The sequence below is a fragment of the Equus caballus genome, chromosome 30 (assembly GCF_041296265.1).
Source record: "Equus caballus isolate H_3958 breed thoroughbred chromosome 30, TB-T2T, whole genome shotgun sequence".
Taxonomy (NCBI): domain Eukaryota; kingdom Metazoa; phylum Chordata; class Mammalia; order Perissodactyla; family Equidae; genus Equus; species Equus caballus.
In genome coordinates, this window is record NC_091713.1 from 36306345 (window position 1) to 36327039 (window position 20695).

The 20695-nt window shown below is 44.3% G+C and overlaps 1 protein-coding gene across 3 annotated transcripts in view; it reads right to left on the bottom strand.

The window, feature by feature from the left end:
• Positions 1-20223, bottom strand: part of KIF14 (kinesin family member 14) — a 52806-nt gene extending 32583 nt beyond the window's left edge. For 2 of the 3 annotated variants that reach the window (XM_023632473.2, XM_014738101.3), the window contains exons 1-14: positions 20047-20223; positions 19709-19765; positions 14799-15996; positions 13246-13500; positions 12466-12553; positions 7875-7973; positions 6830-6882; positions 5962-5992; positions 5193-5300; positions 4034-4150; positions 3598-3713; positions 1996-2168; positions 803-950; positions 506-569 (exon numbers count right to left, since the gene is read on the bottom strand). In XM_023632473.2, coding sequence (XP_023488241.1) covers positions 506-569; positions 803-950; positions 1996-2168; positions 3598-3713; positions 4034-4150; positions 5193-5300; positions 5962-5992; positions 6830-6882; positions 7875-7973; positions 12466-12553; positions 13246-13500; positions 14799-15880 — 2334 coding nt within the window. In that variant the 5' untranslated portion in view covers positions 15881-15996; positions 19709-19765; positions 20047-20223. Of the gene's footprint in view, positions 1-505; positions 570-802; positions 951-1995; positions 2169-3597; positions 3714-4033; positions 4151-5192; positions 5301-5961; positions 5993-6829; positions 6883-7874; positions 7974-12465; positions 12554-13245; positions 13501-14798; positions 15997-19708; positions 19848-20046 lie in introns of those variants that run through there. The other variant, XM_023632471.2, reaches the window with a different exon arrangement.
• Positions 20224-20695: the final 472 nt, after the last annotated feature.

Sequence of the window (20695 nt, forward strand, 5' to 3'; positions counted from 1 at the left end):
CCCTCACCAAGGTTAGTCCCTCATCTCTCAGGCTTCTCCACCCTGTAGACCCTTTCATTGCACTAGGTTGAACTAGACGAAACTGCCAATATTCAACCTTTTTTTTTTTTAACCAAAATGGCAGTTTCATATGGTTCGGCCTCGTCAAGTCACACTGCATCTCAGTCACCTATTTTGTAAACCTTCCTCTAGATGACGCGCTCTCTGAGGGCCAAGTCTGCGTCTTATTTATGTTGGCCTCCCCCATGCCTGGCGCAGCATAAACAGTTACCATTTGTTGAACCAAAGTGAACAGAACTAGATAGTTTCCTTATATTTTAACTTTCCAACTGGCTTATGGGCTCTAAGCAATCACAAGCTGATCTTAACATTTCTTTACACTAATTCTCTTTATGGTATTGCTTTGTGCAGGGTCAGTATCCAATGTGTATTTGTGAAATTAAATTTACATACTTATTGGCATATTTCTTTAACTTCCAAATCAGTTTGAAAGTTGACATGATACCTGTAGCTCCTCTGTTTCTTGAAGTTTTCGTTTTTCAGCTTGTTTCAATTTCTCCCTCCACATTCTTCCCAAAAACAAACAAAATAATAAGAGTTAAAAATATCCTGATATGTAAGATTGGGAATCAAGAGACAATCAATAAAGATTAGGAAGCCACTTAGCAATATTTGAAATATGATAGACTGAGGTGGGCTGCTCTGTTCTTAAGAAGATGGGGAGAAAGATCGGAGCTCTCCCAGGCCCCTCGCTCTCCACTCCCCACCAGGCAACCCACTTAACACCTAAAACATATTCCACCTTTGCATTTCTGCCATGTCTCTCTCCTGTTGATACAGTTTCATTCTTAAGGATGTTATTTCTTGCCGACAGAGCCTATATTGTTCAGGGTCAATAGTCCGACTGTTCCTTTGAGCAGCTTTTAGCTTTTCAATTTCTGCTTTCAACTCTAAATAGTTGTGAAAAGATGCATGATTAGTAACATTTAATATGTCCACAGTAGGCATAACCCTCCAATCTCCTATTTTAAGTTTTAAATATTACTAAATAAAATAGAGTATTTGCAGAAATCAATTTTATTTTAGTCACGTTATCTATAAATCTCTACCTACACTTCACCTGAAAAAGCGCTCCCATATTGATGAATTTCCCCCTCTTAAGCAGGATGGCCACATAATGCACTGTCTGAAGTGGGACACTGAGAAGGAAAGGGGATACTCTTACTTACACTGGGACGACAGACACAAACCTTACTATAAAGACAAGCGGGATAAAGATCAAAGGTTTTTCAAGCTGGAATTCAGGTTATGTATTTTTCATGAAAATGGCCCCATATGCAAAAGAGAGAGATCCTCAAGGGGAAGAAAAACCACAATACAGCAAACTCACTCGTCCTGGCCCTCCCCCTGAAGTGTCTGTCCACCTGCTGCTGCTAAAAGGCCAGAGGACAAGGGGGTGGGAAAAGATGGTAGTTACACGTAAGCAAAGAGAAAACTGTACAAGCAAGATTCCATGCAGGCACTCAAGTCTATCCTAAGCAGGTGATTACCAAGAGAGAAGTGGAATGTAGCGTTTAGCACAGACGAAGTTAGGCCTATGCTAGAAACTCAAGATCCAACACCCGTTGGATCAACAAATTAAGCAAGAGTAGAGCTGATAAATAGGCAGGGGAGGAATGGTGACAAGAGGTCAAGTGACTAACCATCCTGTTATTTGGCTGCACGCCCTGCCACGCACCCTGTGAAGTTAGTCTCTATGCCTGCGATTTCCCCGTCCCCACACTCAGTGTTCAGTGCGCTCTCTGACCGGCTCCCCTTCTACTAATCTCTTCCCCACATACCTTCCTCCATCACACAGAAGGATGACTAGAATCGATTGTAAACAGGTATGGAAGAAAAATCTTTACTTGTCTTAAATTGCATATTTTCATGACTGAAATTGATATGTGAGACTAAACTGTGGCAAAATAATTCAGCCTTGAGGCAAACACTCACCTCTGATTAACCTAGCATTCACATCTTCGTTCACTCTGGCGACGTTGATGATCATGCGGGCTTTGCTGGCGTACCGCAGTGTGCTCAGCGTTTCCTCAATGTTGCTGGCAGCGGGACTGACGGTGGCGATCATTGTGGTCTTTGAGTTTCCACCCAGACTTTCTTTCAACAGCCTCCAAGGGGAAAAGCCATAATGAGATTCTGCTTCCGCAACAACCTAATAACAATAATTATCTAGAAAGCACCAAACAAACTAATAGGGTATATGACATAGTATTATACTCTTCACTCGAACACCATTTAACGCTGTTTTGTAGCTATTTTTGGATCCCACAAACACTTTATTTTCTCCTACACTTTTTCTATTGTTCCATGAAGCAGTAATCTGTGCAGAGATTTGAAAATATGGTTAACCATCAAATATTTAGTAAGATGCCTCTCCCCACACTAGCCTAGGAGCCCTTTAGGGAAGGACCATGTGCCGGGGTCAGCTTTGCGTTTCCAGCACTACCATGACCCTTTGTGCAGGTGCTCAATAAATGCTGAAAATGATGAATGGGCACATAAACATTTTTTTCTACTACCTGCAAAAGCCTTATTTTAGAGGAAGAAAGACAATATGAGAGTTTGAGGCTAAGAAGGCTGACTTTATTAATGCAGAAGGAATTTCACTATTCTTAACTTTCCAAAGGCATAAAAAAACCCAGATTTTCCCTTATAGTGTAATTGCCACTTCGAAACCTGTAATAAACTGATTACAAAGACACATGGCTGTCAAGTAGAGATGCAGTCCTTAACAGAACTGCATATTACTGCTCGTCAGAGGGGCCAGCCAGCGGTGCAGTGGTCAAGTTCATGGCAATCCGCTTTGGCAGCTGGGGATTCACCAGTTTGGATCCCAGGCATGGACCTATGCCACGCTTATCAAGCCATGCTGTGGTAGGCATCCCACATATAAAGTAGAGGAAGATGGGCACGGATGTTAGCTCAGGGCCAGTCTTCCTCAGCAAAAAGAGGAGGATTGGCAGCAGATGTTAGCTCAGGGCTAATCTTCCTCAAAAATAAAAAATGCTTATCAAAATTGGAAGTTAAATCTATACAGATGTAATTTGAACGTAATGTATCTGAACTTAAATACACATCCATTAATGAAAACACTTATGGAACACCTACGTGCTGGCCAGCGTGTGCTAAGCAAACAAAATGACTCAGTGTCACTTTACACGTATGTTGGTTACCGCAGCAATACCACATATGCTCCGACACAGGGCACTGACAACAGATAAGTATGATAATAATCGCACACACTCATAGCAAATACGATGCACTGCATTTCATATCAACCATTTAATCCTCACTATAACGCTAGAAGGTAGGTACTCATCCTCTCCCCATGTTGAGGATGAGGGAACAGGCGGGACTTGCCCAGAGTCACAAAGCTCACGGGATGCAGAGCTGAGGTCTGAAGCCAGGCAGGCCAGCTCTGAATCGGTACTGCGGACGGCTCCTTCTCTCTCCCTGAGCTACGAACGCAGTCTGCTGTTCTCTCCTCGACAGGAGTCCCTATATTTTAGACAATTCCTTACTTCAAAAGATACTTGCCAGGTAAGCACAGAGTCACGGTAAGGAACAAAGACGCTCTTCCGGCCTGCTTGTTCAGAGAGGGCAGAAATAACCTTTCCCAAAGTCAGCAAGGACTTGTTAATGCTCACGCCTTCCTGGGGAAGACAGAGAGTGTTTGCCATTTAAAACAACTGCTCGACGGGAAGTTTATTCCACAAAATATATGTCTCCCCTCATACAGTTACTGAGTAAACGTTTGCTTTCATAAACAACCAACTTTCTTATGACTCAAAAGTTGCTAATTTTCTTTGAAAAGTAATCATCACCAAAAAGTATGGATCTCTCTTGAAACCACAGCAATGCAGTATAAACCACAGATCCGATTTTCTTTTTGGCTAAGTCTATGTACTTTGTAATCCCCTAAAAACAATGCTGAGGAGCAAGTTTCACCAGAACGAGCAAGCACGGCGTCTACCTTCAGTCGCTCTCCACAAGTGTGAGCCGCGGCGCAGCGCTCGCTGCCGGCCAGGTCTACGAGGTTCATGCGGCTCGTGATCCTGTGGTCGTGCTCCTCCCCTTCCACAGATTCCGTCTGCAGCCAAACAATATCGCAATAGTTTAGGTTCCTTTATGACTTGTCATCAAGCCTTCCAAAGGGAGTTACACAAGATTACCAACTGCTCACTTCGGTCTGAAACTCCCCCTTCCTGAATTTGTGAGAATTCACGATGAATAAATATTCGAGAACACAGTGAGCAGGGCTTGGCTTGTGCCAAAAGAAATGACTTTAAAGGGATAAAAACCCACCACTCCTCAATTACATTAAGGAAACAACCATAAATGGAGAAAAACTTAATGTACAAAGGTGTTATTTATCCCAACATTGAAATAGCAAAATATTTAAAAGCACCATAAATGTCCAACAGTAGAGAAAAACTTGAGGAACTATAATCGTCAGTGGAATATTATATAGCTATGAAAATGGTATTTTTGCACAGAATCTGTTTGTGTGTGAGAAAGACTGTCCCTGAGCGAACATCCATGCCAATCGTCCTTTACTTTTTGTATGCGGGACACTGCCAAAGCATGGCTGGATGAGCAGTGTAGGTCCACACCAGGAATCCAAACCCATGAACCCTAGGCTGCCAAAGCAGAGTGCGTGAACTTAACCACTACACCACCAGGCTGGGCCCCCAAAAAGAATTTTAATAGCATAAACCGTTACAGATTTTGTAAATTTAAGTGTGATTATAAGTGATATTAAGTGAAAGATTATACATCAAAATGTTTAGAGGGGTTTTATTTAAGTAGTGGAACCCGTGGCTGAATTTTTAAAGATCTTTTACTTTCTGATGTTTTCCCACTCTATAATTATGTCATTAATTATCATATACCGATATGATAATATCAATAATATCATGATGTTAAGAACCATATATTATTGATTTTTAAAACAATGAGAAATAACCTACTGCCATACATACTGAAAGTCAGAGTTATTGTATCTCCTAAAATCTAATTATGTTTATATATTTATGTGACCGTACTTTTCACCTTTGATTTAAATAAGAAAAACAAGAAAACTTGAACATATTTGCTATCTTACCTAAGAAGAGAGGCAACAACAAAAATACCTTGGTCCGGGTCATCAGCAGGGTCAACACCGAGTGGGAGCGGGAGCTTTTGTCGTTCATGCCAGTGGCGGCGCTGGCCCTCTGTTTGCACCCCAACTCCAGCCAACTCTACCGAGAAAGGAGGCAGGGAGGTCAGGCCTGCAGGCTGCAGTTCACTGGAGCAACAAGGTTAAGTCAGCACATTCGGTGACATGAGCACACTTATAATTAGCTTATAAATTGAAATGGTTAAGAAATGTTTACCGTTTAAATAATCTGTATTCTCATTGTCTATTTTTTTTCTGTCACAGAAATATGAATTGGGAAGCAATACCTTTAAAGGCTATTTCTGTAACTCTAAGCTAACATGGCCAATTTTTATTTTTAATCCAGAAGAGTAATTCTTCTGATTCAAGTTTAACAAACAAAATCAGTTTATGATAAATTAATAAGATTAACCTTTTATGCAAACAGCAATTAAGGAGAAAAATTCTTTATAAAGATTTTATTTTTCCTTTTTTCTCCCCAAAGCCCCCTGGTACATAGCTGTATATTTTTAGTTGTGGGTCCTTCTAGTTGTGGCATGTGGGACGCCCCTCAGCATGGCCTGATGAGCGGTGCTATGTGCGCGCCCAAGATCAGAACCAGCGAAACCCTGGGCCGCTGAAGCAGAGTGCGTGAACTCCACCACTCAGCCATGGGGACAGCCCCAGGAGAAATAGTCTTATAAATATTTATGATTACAATCTTTCTCTCCAGTGAAAAGAAGACAAAACACAATCAACCTTACCTGGATATCAGAGTAAGAACTGACAACATTCCTGTTTTTAAAAAGTAAAAAAACAAAATCAGTATTACTGATAATTATCCCTCATTCTCACAAAATAACAATAACCTTTCAATTGTGTAATCACTCTCTGAATATCACAGTGGAGTAAGGCATAGATATAATTAGACTGATTCTCACACAATCTTTCATTTTCTCCATTCTTAAAGGGTAGGAAATAAAACAATGTTTTAATTTTACCAAAAAGTATGATTTTGCTTAATACAGTGAAGCACCTTAGCATCTTAACACTACGATATTCCAGTCCCCATCACGAGAGCAGAGACACCCTTTAAGACAAATGCACATGTATGGGTATATGCATACGTGAGTGTATGTATGTTGGCGAGTATGGGCCTCGGATTTTTTAAATGGAGCTGAATCCACACCTCATCGCTTTTCCTTTTCTTTCAGAAAAGCATTTGGAGTGTTGAAAGACAAAGGAAATGACTCTTAGTGTGTCTCAAACTCTTAACGTGAACTCATCTTAGCACCTTCTCCCGTCAGCAGCTTCAAATAATAGATATAAAAGCAGCTGGAGAGGGAAGGCTTCATGGGGAAAGGAGGAGGTGAAAGGGAGAAAAATCAGATATTTATTTCCTACTTAGTATAATTAATACTCTACGCCAGGCACTTCACAGGTGCTGTGAAAGATACAAACAAATTTAGAAACAAGCAGCTAACACTCTACATGGAAAGAGAAGGAAAATTTAATATTAAGGGTAGAAGACTAAACAGCCAGCCAGGGCTTCTAAGCTGGGGAGGCAAAGCAGAGCGACATCCACTCTTGCCACTTGCTGTCCCCTCCTTGTCCTGCTGAGCCAGCACTTACAGCGACAGGGCCTCGACGTACGGTCCAGAGACAGGATGCTCCCTCACTCTCAGCTGGTGAAGCAAAGATTAGCATCGTGAAGAGTGCGACAAACAGTTCATATAAAACGTAATTTTAAATGACCATTTTTTCTCTATTTTGAGTTTAAGGTAAAGAGATTTGCCTTTACCCAGAAATAAATATCAAGGTTCTCACAGAAACAAATCTGTAAGGATTAAGAAACTGCTTCAATATCACAGATTGTTTCCCTTTGCGGAACGTGTGGCGATACACCGTAGCATCAATTATCTCAATAGTTTATACTCTTAATTCCTCCACTATCACTTACACGCTTTTAAATATCTTTCTAAAACATGTTCAATAAATTTCACACATTTAAATTCTTCTTCGGTCTCATGTTATTCGTTTTAAACTTTGTCACCAGAAATTTTAAAAGGCACAGAGATCACAGGAGAAAACGTCAGGTTTTGTTTAGGTTTTTGACATCGCCAACAGGAGACTGCACGGCCCTGGGCAAGTCAAGCGACCTCTTTAGATTCCAGCTTCTTGCGCTCCAAGGCCCTTTCCAAAATTAAAACTTTTAAATTCTAGTAGCAGGTTTTCTACAAGCTTATGTATTTGTGAAACTTTGTTTCCTAGAAAATATTGTCTATAAGGCAGCACTTTGTAAACAGCCCAGTGAAATACATGTTCTATAATAACAACACAATTCTTACAACTTTTACTGCTGTTTGGCTTTACAGACTTTTAGGGATTGGTGCTGGCCTCAAGTGGTTTACCTAAATCTTAGAACGGGTATTTTATCTTTAGCTTTCACACGATACTGGATTAAATTATAAAAAGAGGTTAAACGTAGTAACAATTTCCACTAACAATAATGTTCAGCTTATTTACTAAATAACGTAGTTCCAGATCACAAGCACCTGCTATCATACAATAGCATTTTATTAAAAATTTAAGCTGTTATATCATTTTGAGAACTCACAATTATATGCATTTATAAAAACAGAAATTAAAAACAAATAATAAATTGTTTTAGTCTTACTGGTTGCTTTCTCTGCCCATTTTCACCTTTACAAACCAGCAGGTCATGAATTTTTTCATTATATACTTCAAAGAAGCTCATCTCCAGGTGATAGCTGATCTAGTGGGAACAGAAACAGCATGCAATTTATTTCAAAAGTCCTTGCACTTTTTGCAAATCATGTATCTGATAAGGGTCTAGTATCCAGAATATACAAAGAATTCTTACGATTCAACAACAAAAAGACAAACAACCCCATTAAAAAATGAGGCAAAAGACTTCAACAGACATTTGTCCAAAGAAGATACACAAACAGCCCAGACGCACATGAAACAGAGCTCAACATCATTAGTCAGTAAGGAAATACAAATCAAAACCACGTTCAGAAATCACTTCACACCTACTAGATAACTATAATAAAAAAAATGGGACACAGCAAATACTGATGAGGATATGGAAGAATCAGAACCCTCCCACATTGCTGGTAGGAATGTAAAATGGTGCGGCCACTACAGAAAACAGCCGTTCCTCAAAAGGTTAAACATAGAGTTACCCTGTGACCCAATAATTTCAACCCAAAAGAACTGAAAATAGGTATTCAAACAAAAATTTGTACACCAACGTTCATAGCAGCACTATTCACAGTAGCCAAAAGATGGAAACAACCCACTGTCCATCAACCGATGAATGGATAAACAAAACTTACTAATTTTGCAACATTGTTCGGCCATAAAAAGGGATGAAGTACTGTTACATTCTACAACACTGACGAACCCCCAACACATTTGCGAAATGAAAGAAGCCAGACACAAAAGCTCACACATTGCACGACATTCCATTGGTATGAAATATCCAGAATAGGTGAATCCAGGGAGACAGAAAGCAGGTCAGTGGGTGTCAGGGTTGGTGGGAGGGGAATGGGTTGTAAGCACTTAATGAGCACGAGGTCTCCTTTGAGGATGATGAAAATGTTTTGGAACCCGAGAGAGGTGGTAGTTATACAACATTATGACTGTACTAAATGCCACTGAATTTTATACCTCAAAATGGTTAATTTTATGTTATGCGAATTTTATCTCAAAAAAATTTTTAATTTGAACAACAAAAGTCCTTCATTTCTTCTTCTTAACTTCTAGGCAGGGCTCAATTCAATCCACTAAGTACCTACCTACTATGTGCATGGCTCTGGGCTGCAGTCAGAAGGATACAGAGAGGCCTAAGACAAGATTCTTGCCCACGAGGTTCCATCTCAGAGAAACACAACGTGCCCTCCGATGGACAAGACAGAGCAATAGAAAAGCGAGAACCAAAATGAGAGCTCGTGACTACAAACAAAACGACTAACCAGAAAGGGGGAAATGAGGTGGCCCGAAAGGCTGGAGAAAGAGAGAAAGGCCGTGAGGCATGCGGCATGGAGCGCACAGGACCCCAAGCGTGGACATTTGAGCTTAATCAGGCCTTCTTCCTGGTTGGGCAGAAAGCAATCCTCAGACTAAGCAGGACTTTTGATTCAGAAAGACAGGGAATGAAGGTCAAAAAGGGGGAAAGTTGCTTCCGCGTGGCTTTTTGGAGCGTTAGGGCGTGGCTTCTTACTAGGGAGATAAGTCCCAGCCACTGGCCCAAAGGGAGTCAGGAAGCACCCGATACGAACAGAACTGGGAGCTTCCAAGTGATTTGGGTTCAACTCACCAAGTATTTATTGGGCCCCTAGTACACAGCACTCTTCTAGGGGCCGGGGGAGGATGTGAGACAACTGGAGACAGTCATCCTCAAAGACCGCACCACCTCACGGGAGGCGCACCATAGTATACGAGCAACACACAGCAGACGGCTGTGCTTAGCTCCTGGCAGAGGGAAAGAGCACTTCCAGATAAAGGACCAGGAGCATGGGGACACCATGTGACTATAAGGTCACTCACAAATGCTGCTGACGCAGGCACGGGGGCTCAGCATCAACAAACATGTACTAACGCCTATTAAATACAAAATAGTGCAGTGTGTTGAGTTTCAGGGAGCCTTGGAGATGAAAATGTAGTGGGAGGTGAGCCGGGAAAGGTATGAGGTTGACATTGCAGGGGAGCATACTCTCTTCCCCTTAGGGTCCCCTGCCACCTGCTGGCTATGCCACTTTCTACTATCCCCATCCACATATTACCACCCTTTGCCATCCTGAATAATCCCAAAGTTGATCTAACCAGTCACTTAGCTGGGCTCACTGCGTGCCAGGCACTATTCAAAACCTTTTAGACAGTTCAACCCATTTAACCTTCACAACAAACCCGTGAGAAAGGTATTGTCATCATCATCATCCTCCTCATCATTTCATTTTCTGTGCTGAAGCAGAGAGAGAAGTAAATTGTTCAGTCACACTCCTGGTAAAGTGACGGAGCTCGGATTCAAACTCCGTCTCCACAGTCGATGCTCTCAACTGTTACACCACATTCCTCCCAGTGACAGAGTCACGCCACGCAAAATCTGAGCCTCCCACATGTGTGAAATCATCCCCAAGACCCCTCGCTCGGGCTTCCAGTACCTTCAAACTACTCTACCCCCAAACTATTCAACAGCCAACAGAGGAGTCTGACCACAGCCCACAGCTTTCTGACCCCCTATTCCCACCGACCTTGGAGCCGGGTCATGTCCCATCCTGTAGTCTCCAGACCACCATGTTTCTATTGGTCCCTCTCCTCTGATTTTCAACTCAATTACTTGGGGCAAGAGGGTGAAGGGAGGGAAAGAAGGTAGAAGACGGGCAGTGTATCCACAGTGAGAGATGGAAGTCGTCATCCACTCCACTCTGCTCTTCCTCTCACGTTCTCAAGAACGCCATCAATATCCACGCTGCTTCTCCAACCAGAAACATTGATTGCTTTCTCCTCATGCCCCATTTCCAACAGTTGCTAAGTCTCATCGGTTCTACTCGCTAAGATGTCTCCAGTGTGTGCCCTCGTTCACCCCCACTGTCATTATGTGAGACAGCTCCTTGGCATGCCTTACATAGCTTACTGGTCCCACAGCTGGTCCTGTGCAGCCAGTCCCAGCTCCCTTCAATCCATTCTCCACATTGCAGCCAGGGCTATGTTCTTTAAGGAGCAAATATGATCATACTGCTTCCTTGTTTAAAATCCTTCCACAGCCTTCTAGATTCCTGGAAGCACGGTTCACGAAGCCCTTGACAAGCCGAGTTCTGCCTGCCACTCTAGTTCCATCTTGTCACTCTCCACCCTCAAATTCCATGCTTCAAGCAAAGCAAACAACTGTCCATGGCTTCCCCCAGGCTCCCTACTCTCTTGCTTGCAAATCTTGCATGTGCTGTTCCCTCTGCATGGAATGTGCTTCCCCTCTTCACCCAGCTCATAACTATTATGTTTCCTTCAAAAATAAGCTCAGTTGTCCCCTCCTCTAAGAAAAGTTCTGTCTCCTTCCAAGTGCACATATCCTCGCAGGGCCCTGTTCTCACTCTATCACAGTATTTCATTTATTTAGTGTTCAATTGGTTGTACTTGGCTGTTTACTGGCCCATATCTCCCATTACACTTTTTTTCCTTTTTTCTTTTTTTTAGATTGGCACCTGAGCTAACATCTGTTGCCAATCTTTCAAGTTTTCTTCTTCTCCCCAAAGCCCCCCAGTACCTATTTGTATATTCTAGTTGTGGGTCCTCCTAGGTGTGACATGTGGGATGCCACCTCAACATGGCCCGATGAGTGGTGCCATGTCCGCACCCAGGATTCGAACCAGCAAACCCCTGGGCCGCCAAAGCGGAGTGCACGAACTTAACCACTCGGCCACGGGGCCAGCCCCATCATTACACTCTCTTAACTACAGGGCCTGGGTCTTTTAATTCCATACTCCCACATCTAGTACAGTACTGTCCCAACTTTCCTATCATAAGAATTACTAGGGGAAAAATATGAAAATTAAAAATTCCCAGGCTCCCCTCAGACCAACTGAATCAGAATCTCCAGAAGAGAATTTTAGCAAATGTGCACACGCACGTGCATACACACACACACCACACACACACACCCCTGCCACATCACTGCTGATTCTTGTGATCAAGCAAATTTGGAAAAAAACTGGTCTAACAGACTGGCTGGCAAACAGCCGAGGCTCAGCAATGCTTGCCGAGTGAATGAACGAACGGGTGAAAAGGGAGGCCAGTGGCGGCCCTTCAGGTCCAGTGCAGGGGGAAGAGCACGACCGTTGAAGTCGAACCTGGGTTCAAACTCCAGCCTCTGACCCTCTTTCTGCGGGGCGGCGTCTGAAGTTTAAGCCTGCCGCCCTTAGTTAAGTCTGCGCAGCTGCCTCCGTAGAGACGCACAATGGAACGTAACTGCCACGCTGCGAGTCAGCACAAACACACAAGAGGAACAAAGCAGAGAAAGCTAGAAAGACAGAAGAGATGACCCCTCTGTCACCGTCCGCCAGGAGAAGCTAATGCTGAACCCAGAATGCCCGCCCTCTCTCCACCCCTCTGTTCTAAAGGAGAGGCATCCAGAAACTAGAACCACGTCCGCTGAGCATTTCCCTAGTGGCCGTGACTCGGATCCTAACCTGATCTGATTGCTCTCTAGTCCAATGGGAAGGCTTGCAGAGACCATGAGAACATACCTCTTGGGTTTGCTTTTTGGTTACTTGAGCAAAAAGATCTTCGCAAAATCTTGGAATTATTCCCGGTTCTTCACTAAGTCCCATCATCCTGGAAAATACGTTATGAATAGGGAGAATGAAGCTAATTAGTTACTTTTTTACTCTTTTTGGGGAAATGGGTTGGGGAGGACGTGGGGAGCAAGCTAATTAAACCTCGTCGTTAATAACTAAGAGCCTGGGCCCTGGAGCCAAATCTGCCCGAGTTCAAATCTTGATTTCACCACTTATTGGCTCTGTGACCTTGGAGAAGATACTTAACTTCAGTAAACCTCCATTTCCTCTTCTGTGAAGTGGGAATAAACAGAACTACCTAATTCAGAGGGCTGCTGTGAGCGAGGACAAGCAGAGCCTTCGGCACAGCGCCTGCAGTGTGGTAAGAGCTCAGGAAACGTCAGCTACGACGAAACCGAGCATTCCCCTCCTGGACGGGTCATCACCACACCACCTGGGAGATGAGTTACGTTTAGTTCTCACGACAATACTTACAAGATAACCTCTCTGGGCTTTGGTTTACACGGGAAGCATGATTTACAGGAACATGGGGCCAAGGATGCTTACGAGGTAAACAGTAACTCCTGCATAAACTGAAGCCCAAGTTTGCAGAACTAGCATGTAAAACAGATGAGATTTGAGCCCAGATGCGTGTGGTCTCAAAACTACATTCTTTCTATCAAACCCTGCTGCTTCTCAGACAAGAAGATGTAAACACTTCTGGATAAGTGTATCTGCAACAGAACGTACGTGTAGGACTTCCCAGAGCCGGTCTGACCGTAGGCGAAGAGACATGTATTGTAGCCTTGCAGGGCCCGCTGCAGGAGCGGGGCGGCCAGGGCCTCATAGACGGCCGTCTGGCTGGCGTAGTCAGGATGACGGTCGTCAAAAGACCAGAACGAAACATCATAACTAAAAGTGTACACTTGTTTCATGTCGGGATGTTCCACGGCTATCTCATCCCCATTCAAGAAGACCACCTGGGATGCTTTGTCCATCTTCTCTCTTTAAAAAGCAGCACAAAGAAGCAGAAAAGAAAAATATCAAGTTACTGCAATTATTTTGAGTATTATTCCCACAGAATATAATGAGGACCTCAAAACTAGTTAAATATAACATTCCTCAAGGGCAAGATAATTCTTTAGTTCATGTGGAAAACGTGGACCAGCAAGCATGATTATAGTGGGTTTCCAAAATGTATTTCCTGTGGCTCCAACGCCACTACTCAAAGCGAAAGCGGAGTTCCGCATTTCTTGCTCAGAAAGCCTACCCTACGTTTACAGTTACCCATCTTTTCCCACCCCACCTACTCCAATATACCGATACTCAGTTCAAATCTGAAAACTCATTTTTAATATAAAGAAATTTGGGAGGTACGATTCTACATAAAGGTGGTATGAAATACAAATATCATTCCAACAAACACAGTTAAATGTAAGTTTGGATCATAACTTTCTTCTGGCTATTAGCTACTGCTCCCGTTAATGCAAAGATCCCTCCCTCCTTTAGACTATCTCCCTTAAAATCACGGGCCTTCATGCACATCCTCCTTCTAACTCAGACTTCAGTGGGAATCTTGCACCTACTCCACATTTGCAGAAAAACATTATCTGTCCTTGTCTGGTCCCAGATATCCCTTTTTCCCCCAACTCTGCTTTACATCAGAACTCATCCTGGAAACCACGTGCCTCGTCCATCCAACAAGTGCCCCTCCACGCCAGCCCTGCTGACGGGGCTGGTCTGAGGAGTCTGGAATCAGGCACAGGGTCCCACACTCAGTTCTCTTCAGGGCAGTCATCCATCTCGGGTTCTGTTCCCCAGGCTCTGTTCCTGCTGTTGCCTCTCTTCCCATCACGGTTCTTGGGGCTTTTCTGTTAGATGTCCCCACTCTCTCCCATCGGCTCACCCTCAGCTCTCTCCCCTTACCACCAACCCCACACTGTGGCTAAAAGGCTTTACAGCGCTGCACAACTTGCCTTTAACAACTGACCCTTTAGGTTCAAACTAGAGGTTCCTTCCCCACTGCAGTGGTCACCTCGTCCTCTTCTAATTCGCTGAGACACACAACAAAGTTGAAACCTACTGACTCTGTGAGGTTTTTCAGTCGTCCTTTAAACTATTTTAAAATAATTAGATTCCACATTCACACTGTCACGGCCATCTTTGTCAAGCCTACCTGTAATCTGTGACTGTCTCACCCACAACCCCTTTGGAGAGAGATCTTACGACTTTCCAAAGGCAGAGAGGAATCAGACACGTTACACATCGCGAGCTTGGCTGTACATTTAAAAGGTGCACCATACCTCTGGCTGAAGGGCCTGACACGGACCGCCACTGTCACTTGACTGTTCTCTACTTTCAAGGGGTCTGTCTCTGGAGCGGCGTTCTGAACTGCAGTTTCTCCTTCAGGAGGGAGTGTATTTTCTTGGGACCCCTCCTTTTTGTTTGCAAGAAGAGAATTTTTCGGCTTGTGTTTAACTTGAAGGCTCGGCATCCGATGTTTCAGCATGGACTCGGCTGGGCTCTTGAGCTGAAACACGCCGCCCTTCGGTGTCAATCTGTGTTCTGTAATACATTTCGTAGGTGTTCTTTTTTCTAAGCTTTCAAATTTATTTGGAGTTTTTGCAACATCCTTCCCAGTACTCCTATGGTGTAAGTTTCCCGTTCCTGACACTTTGCTGTCCGACTTGCTCTGAAGAGGTTTGGCAGCTGAGTGTCCAGATCTAACGACAACCTGACTCTGGGAACCAATGGGTGCTCTGTTACTTAAGTACTTAAGTGCAGCATTTTCATTTGCCCCACTGAGGGTAGAAAACGTTTCTTTGCATTTTTCATCAGCCGTCATTTCAACATCTTTTGGGTCTTCAGCTAAAGGTACAGAAGATGCAACAGAGGAGAGCTTATAATTATTTACAATCTTTACATTTGTACAAGGTTCCCGTGGAGCACAATTATTTCCTGTTTCACCCCCGACGTTCTGTGTTGTTTTCCACTTTCCCACAGACTCTGCTTTAGCGCGACGTTGTAATGTAAGACGTGTTTCTGCTGTTTTCTCAGTGGAGTCTCCCAACTCACTACAAAGCGAAGATGCTTCTTTGTTCCTTGTGACTCTTCTCTGAAGTGTCAATCTCCCTGCAGGCTTAGGGCTAAGGGGCCTATCTCCTGTTTTCTTACAGGCAGAGATAACGTAAGTACTATTGATGTCTCTGATTTTACTCGCAGATCTCAATAACGAATCATCATTTTCACATTCTGACACATCCGACTTCAGATGCGGCTGTAGTCGGCTGCTCTGGGCGGGCACCCTCGGCGTGGAACTCCTGGGGAGGGGAGGACTGCCAAGGACATCGCTGTCGTTCCTACCACACGCAGGGAACGCCGACATTGTGGCAGCGAGTTACTTCAAAACAGAGCGTCCCTGTAGAACCTACGCTCTTCTTTGGATGTTCATGTGACGTCCAGCCATTTCCTAGGTATCAGTTTCCAAAATTATCGGGTAAACTACAAAAAAAAAAAAAAAACCTTAGATTGCACAGACTACAAACAGGCTTTAGAAGTATGACAACGCTCCATTGTGAAAGTAACTTCCCGGAGGAATACATTAGAATAAATCACACTCTCCAGCTCAGATATTGGTCCCAAGCAGCTTCAGACAAATCTTTGCCCTCAAAGAGCTTGCGATCATTATTCAACGAATATTCACTTAGTCCCCATTATGTGCCAGGCCCTCTGACCGATAGTATGGATTTCAAAGAGAAGACCTCTGTCTAGAAGGAATCCACAGATAACCTTTATATCAGGCCAATTGTGCCAAGTGACTTAAAAGATGTAAAAAGCACACGCCAACAAAGATATACGACTAGCCAATAAACACATAAAAAGATGCTCAACATTACTAATCATTAAGGAAATGCAAATCCAAACTACAATGAGCTACTACATGACACCCATTAGGATGGACACTATCAAAAAAACAGAAAACAGCAAGTGTTGGTGAGGATGTGGAGAAAGTGGAACCTTGTGCACTGCTGGTGGGAGTGTAGAATGGTATAGCCGCCGTGGAAAGCAGTATTGCAGTTCCTTAAAAAATTAAAAATAAAATTACCATATGACCCAGCAATTCCACTTCTGGGTATATACCCAAGAGAATTGAAAGTAAGGTCTCCAAGAGATATCTGTACACCCATGTTCATAGCAGCATTATTCACAACAGCTAAAACATGGAAGCAGCCCAGTGTCCATTGACCAACGAATGGTGTACCAAAATGTGGCATATTCATATAATGAAATATTATTCAGCCTTAAAAAGGAAAGAAACTCTGCAATATGCTACAACATGGATGAACCTTGAGAACATTATGCTAAGTGAAATAATCCAGTCATGAAAAAACAAATACTGTATGATTCCACTGATATGAGGCACTTAGAGAAGTTAAAGTCACAAAGACAGAAAGTATAATGGTGGCTGCCAGGGGCTGGGGGAGGGTAGAAGGCAGAGTTGTTATTTAATGGGTACAGAGTTTCAGATTTACAAGATGACAAGAGTTATGGGGATGGACAGTGTTGATGGCTGGACAACAATGTGAATGTTTGTAAGGATGTACACTAAAAAAAAATGTTACACCTGGGGCCAGCCCAGTGGCATAGTGGTTAAGTTCACACTCTCCACTTCAGCAGCCCAGGGTTTGCAGGTTCAGATCCCGGGCACAGACCTACATACTGCTCATCAAGCCATGCTGCGCCGGCATGCGACATACAAAGTAGAGGAAGAATGGCACAGATATTAGCTCAGGGCCAATTTTCCTCAAGCAAAAAAGAGGAAGATTGGCAACAGATGTTAGCTCACGGCCAATCTTCCTCACCAAAAAAAAAGTTACACTTAAAAATGGTTAAGATGGTAAATGTTGTGTGAATTATAACACACACAAATAAAAGGTGCATGTCAGGAAAGATTTTTTGGGGGTACCCCCAGCTTGAGGAGTAGGGAGAGGGATTAATGGAAACTCTAGCTACTAAGTAGCTACTAAGTCAAAGGCTAGAGTAAAGCATTTTCTAATACTTGTTGAATGTATATACAACATTGTAGGAATGCCTCATGGAGATTAGTTTGAGAGGTGTCACAAGGCAGATTATTCCCAAAAAGGTATCAGACAACAAATATAAGTACTATAAATTAATTGCTAGGTTGATAAAAATTACAAGACCAGAAAAGTAGAGAGCCTGTTCTCCAGCAGTTAGACAACACGGTAGACGGGTGTGCATGTAAATATGTCCACAACATCTATCCAGCATTCATGCTCCAAAGTGTCCACACAAATAATCAGCAACCAATCTACAGAAAAGAAAGACAGAACTCACACATCTCAACAGCAAAGAAGCCAACAACCCAGTGAAAAAATGGGCAAAAGATCTGAACAGACTTTTCCAAAGAAGATATGCGGATGGCCAACAGGAGCAGGAAAAGATGTTCAACATCATTATCAGGGAAATGCAAACCAAAACTACGAGACATCACCTCACGCCCATCAGAATGGCTATAATTAACAAGACAGGAAACAAGTGTTGGAGAGGATGTGGGGGAAAAGGGAACCCTCATACACTGCTGGTGGGAGTGCAAACTGGTGCAGCCACTATGGAAAACAGTATGCAGATTCCTCAAGAAATTAAGAATAGAACTACCATACAATCCAGCTATTCCACTGCTGGGTATTTATCAAGAGAACAAGAAAACACAAATGCATAAAGATACATGAACCCCCATGTTCACTGCAGCATTATTCACAATGGCCAAGACTTGGAAGCAACCTAGATGCCCATGAAGGGACGGATGGATAGGGGCCAGCACATAGCCAAGTGGTTAAGTTTGCACGCTCTGCTTCGGCGGCCCAGGGTTTCACTGGTTCCGATCCTGGGCGCAGACCTAGCACTGCTCATCAAGCCAGGCTGAGGTGGCGTGCCCCACACAGCACAACCAGAAGGACCTACAACTATGTACTGGGGAGATTTGGGGAGAAGAAGAAGAAGAAAGAAAAAAAGAAGAAGATTGGCAACAGATGTTAGCTCAGGTGCCAATCTTCAAAAAAAAAAAAGAGCCAAATGGATAAAGAAGATGTGGTGTATATGCACAATGGAATACTACTCAGCCATAAGAAACGATGAAACCTGGCCATTTGTGACAACATGGATGGACCTTGAGGATACTATGCTGAGCGAAATAAGTCAGAGGGAGAAAGTCAAACACCATATGATCTCACTCATAAGTAGAAGATAAAAATAACAAATAAACACATAGAAACAGAGACTGGCTTGGTGGTTACCAGAGGGGAAGAGGGGTGGGAGGAGAACCAAAGGGGTGATCAGACACATATATATGGTGACGGATGGTAATGAATCTTTGGGTGGTGAACATGATGTAATCTACACCCAAAATTTATATCTTATAAACCAATGTTACCTAAAAAAAAGAAAGAGAGAGAGAGTCCAGACAGGTAGCATAGTGGCTAAGTTTGTGCCCTTCACTATGGCGGCCCGGGGTTTGTGGGTTCCGATCCCAGGTGTGGACCTACACACTGCCCACCAAGCCATGCTGTGGCTGCGACCCACATACAAAGTAGAGGAAGAATGGCACAGATGTTAGCTCAGGGCCAGTCTTCCTCAAGCAAAGAGAGGAAGATTGGCAACAGATGTTAGCTGACAGCTAGTCTTCCTCACCAAAAAAAAGAAAGAAAGAAAGACAGAGTGATATCTATTGAGCTGAGGACTGCTCTGGGAAAAACAAGTTTTTAGGCCAAATCAGATTGAAACCATATAGCTCAATATGTGAGAACTTCGTATGATTCTTGTTATTCTCATCAAATGAAAGAGAACCTGAGCGACAGCTAAGAAGTCACGCTTCTGGTCCACTAGGCATCAAACTGGTTATACCGATAACAAGTCTTTAGAGTTGCAGGCCTGGCTCTAACCTGTAAAATGACACCTGCTCCCGCTGCTCCACAGATCACTGCTATCACAGAGTGAAAGAACGGAAGTCGATTTTTAAGGAAGTCTTTTAAAGTCCTAAATAAATAACGATGGGTACCAAGGATCCGCCAGGATGCAAGCATCTCCCGTCAACCCTTTATCCAAGGGCACGGTCTTCCCGTCTATGGAAGCGAATGTAAAGGCAGGGAAGAGCGGGGCCACCAGGCGCAGCTGAGAATGATCGGCTACCTACCCAGGCGGACCGGCGTGTGGCTCGTCCGGGAAGCCTCGCCGCGGACTCTGAGGAAGACTGCCAGGAAAGGGAGAAGGGAGGTCACAGCCCGAACCCCGACATCCCCGGGGACGCGTCCCCACTGGTCACTACTGTGACAGCCAGTGTTCCCCTAGAGGCCAACCGACCGGGCCGGGCCCTGCGGGGAGGCTGCGGCCGAGAGGCCTGGGGGCCCGGAGAACCGGTTCAGCGGAGGCGCCGCCCCGCGCCCCTCCTTCGGGGTCCCCACCGCCCCCACCCGGACCCGGGGCTTGCGGGGGACCGAGCCGGGTCCACTCGCCCGCCCCCAGCACTGAGACCTCGCTCCTCCGCCGACTGTCCCCGCGGACACCTCCCGGGCCGGCCCCGCGCCACTCTCAGCCGGCGCCCGCGGCCGCTGCCATTTGAATGCGCGCCTCGCCTTCTGATTGGCTGCCTGGCGTCGCGTCAGGCGCCGCGCCCTCGCTTCCGCCCGCCCCCCGGAAGCGCCTGTGTTTGGGCCGTAGCCCCGCCCCGCCCCCATCTCCTAGGCAACAGGCCCCGCCCCCAGGCTCCGCTACCACGTGGAGCTCGGGTACCTTAGCATCTTTCGCGAGGAAGGGGCGGGTTCTGGCCGCGGGAGGCGGGCCGGTTAAAAGGAGTTTAAGCGAGAAAAGTGGCACGATGCTCTTGTCGATCCTCCGGGAGAAAGAGGTAGAGTCTGTCCGCCTGACGTCGAAGATGTCAAAACCGGTTCTTTGCCCCCGAGTTAATCATAATAATACACTTTTCTGGTTTTTCCTGCCCAAAGCGTGAGATAGGAAATGTACTAAATGCCTTACGTGGAGTTTTTTTTATTTAATCCTGAAATCCTACGAAGTAATTAGTATTATCCCCACTTCACAGACAAAGAACTAAGGTTTAGAATTAATAAACTTGTGAAGTAATAAACGGAGAATTAGTAAAGTGGTGTAACTAGAATTTCGAAGC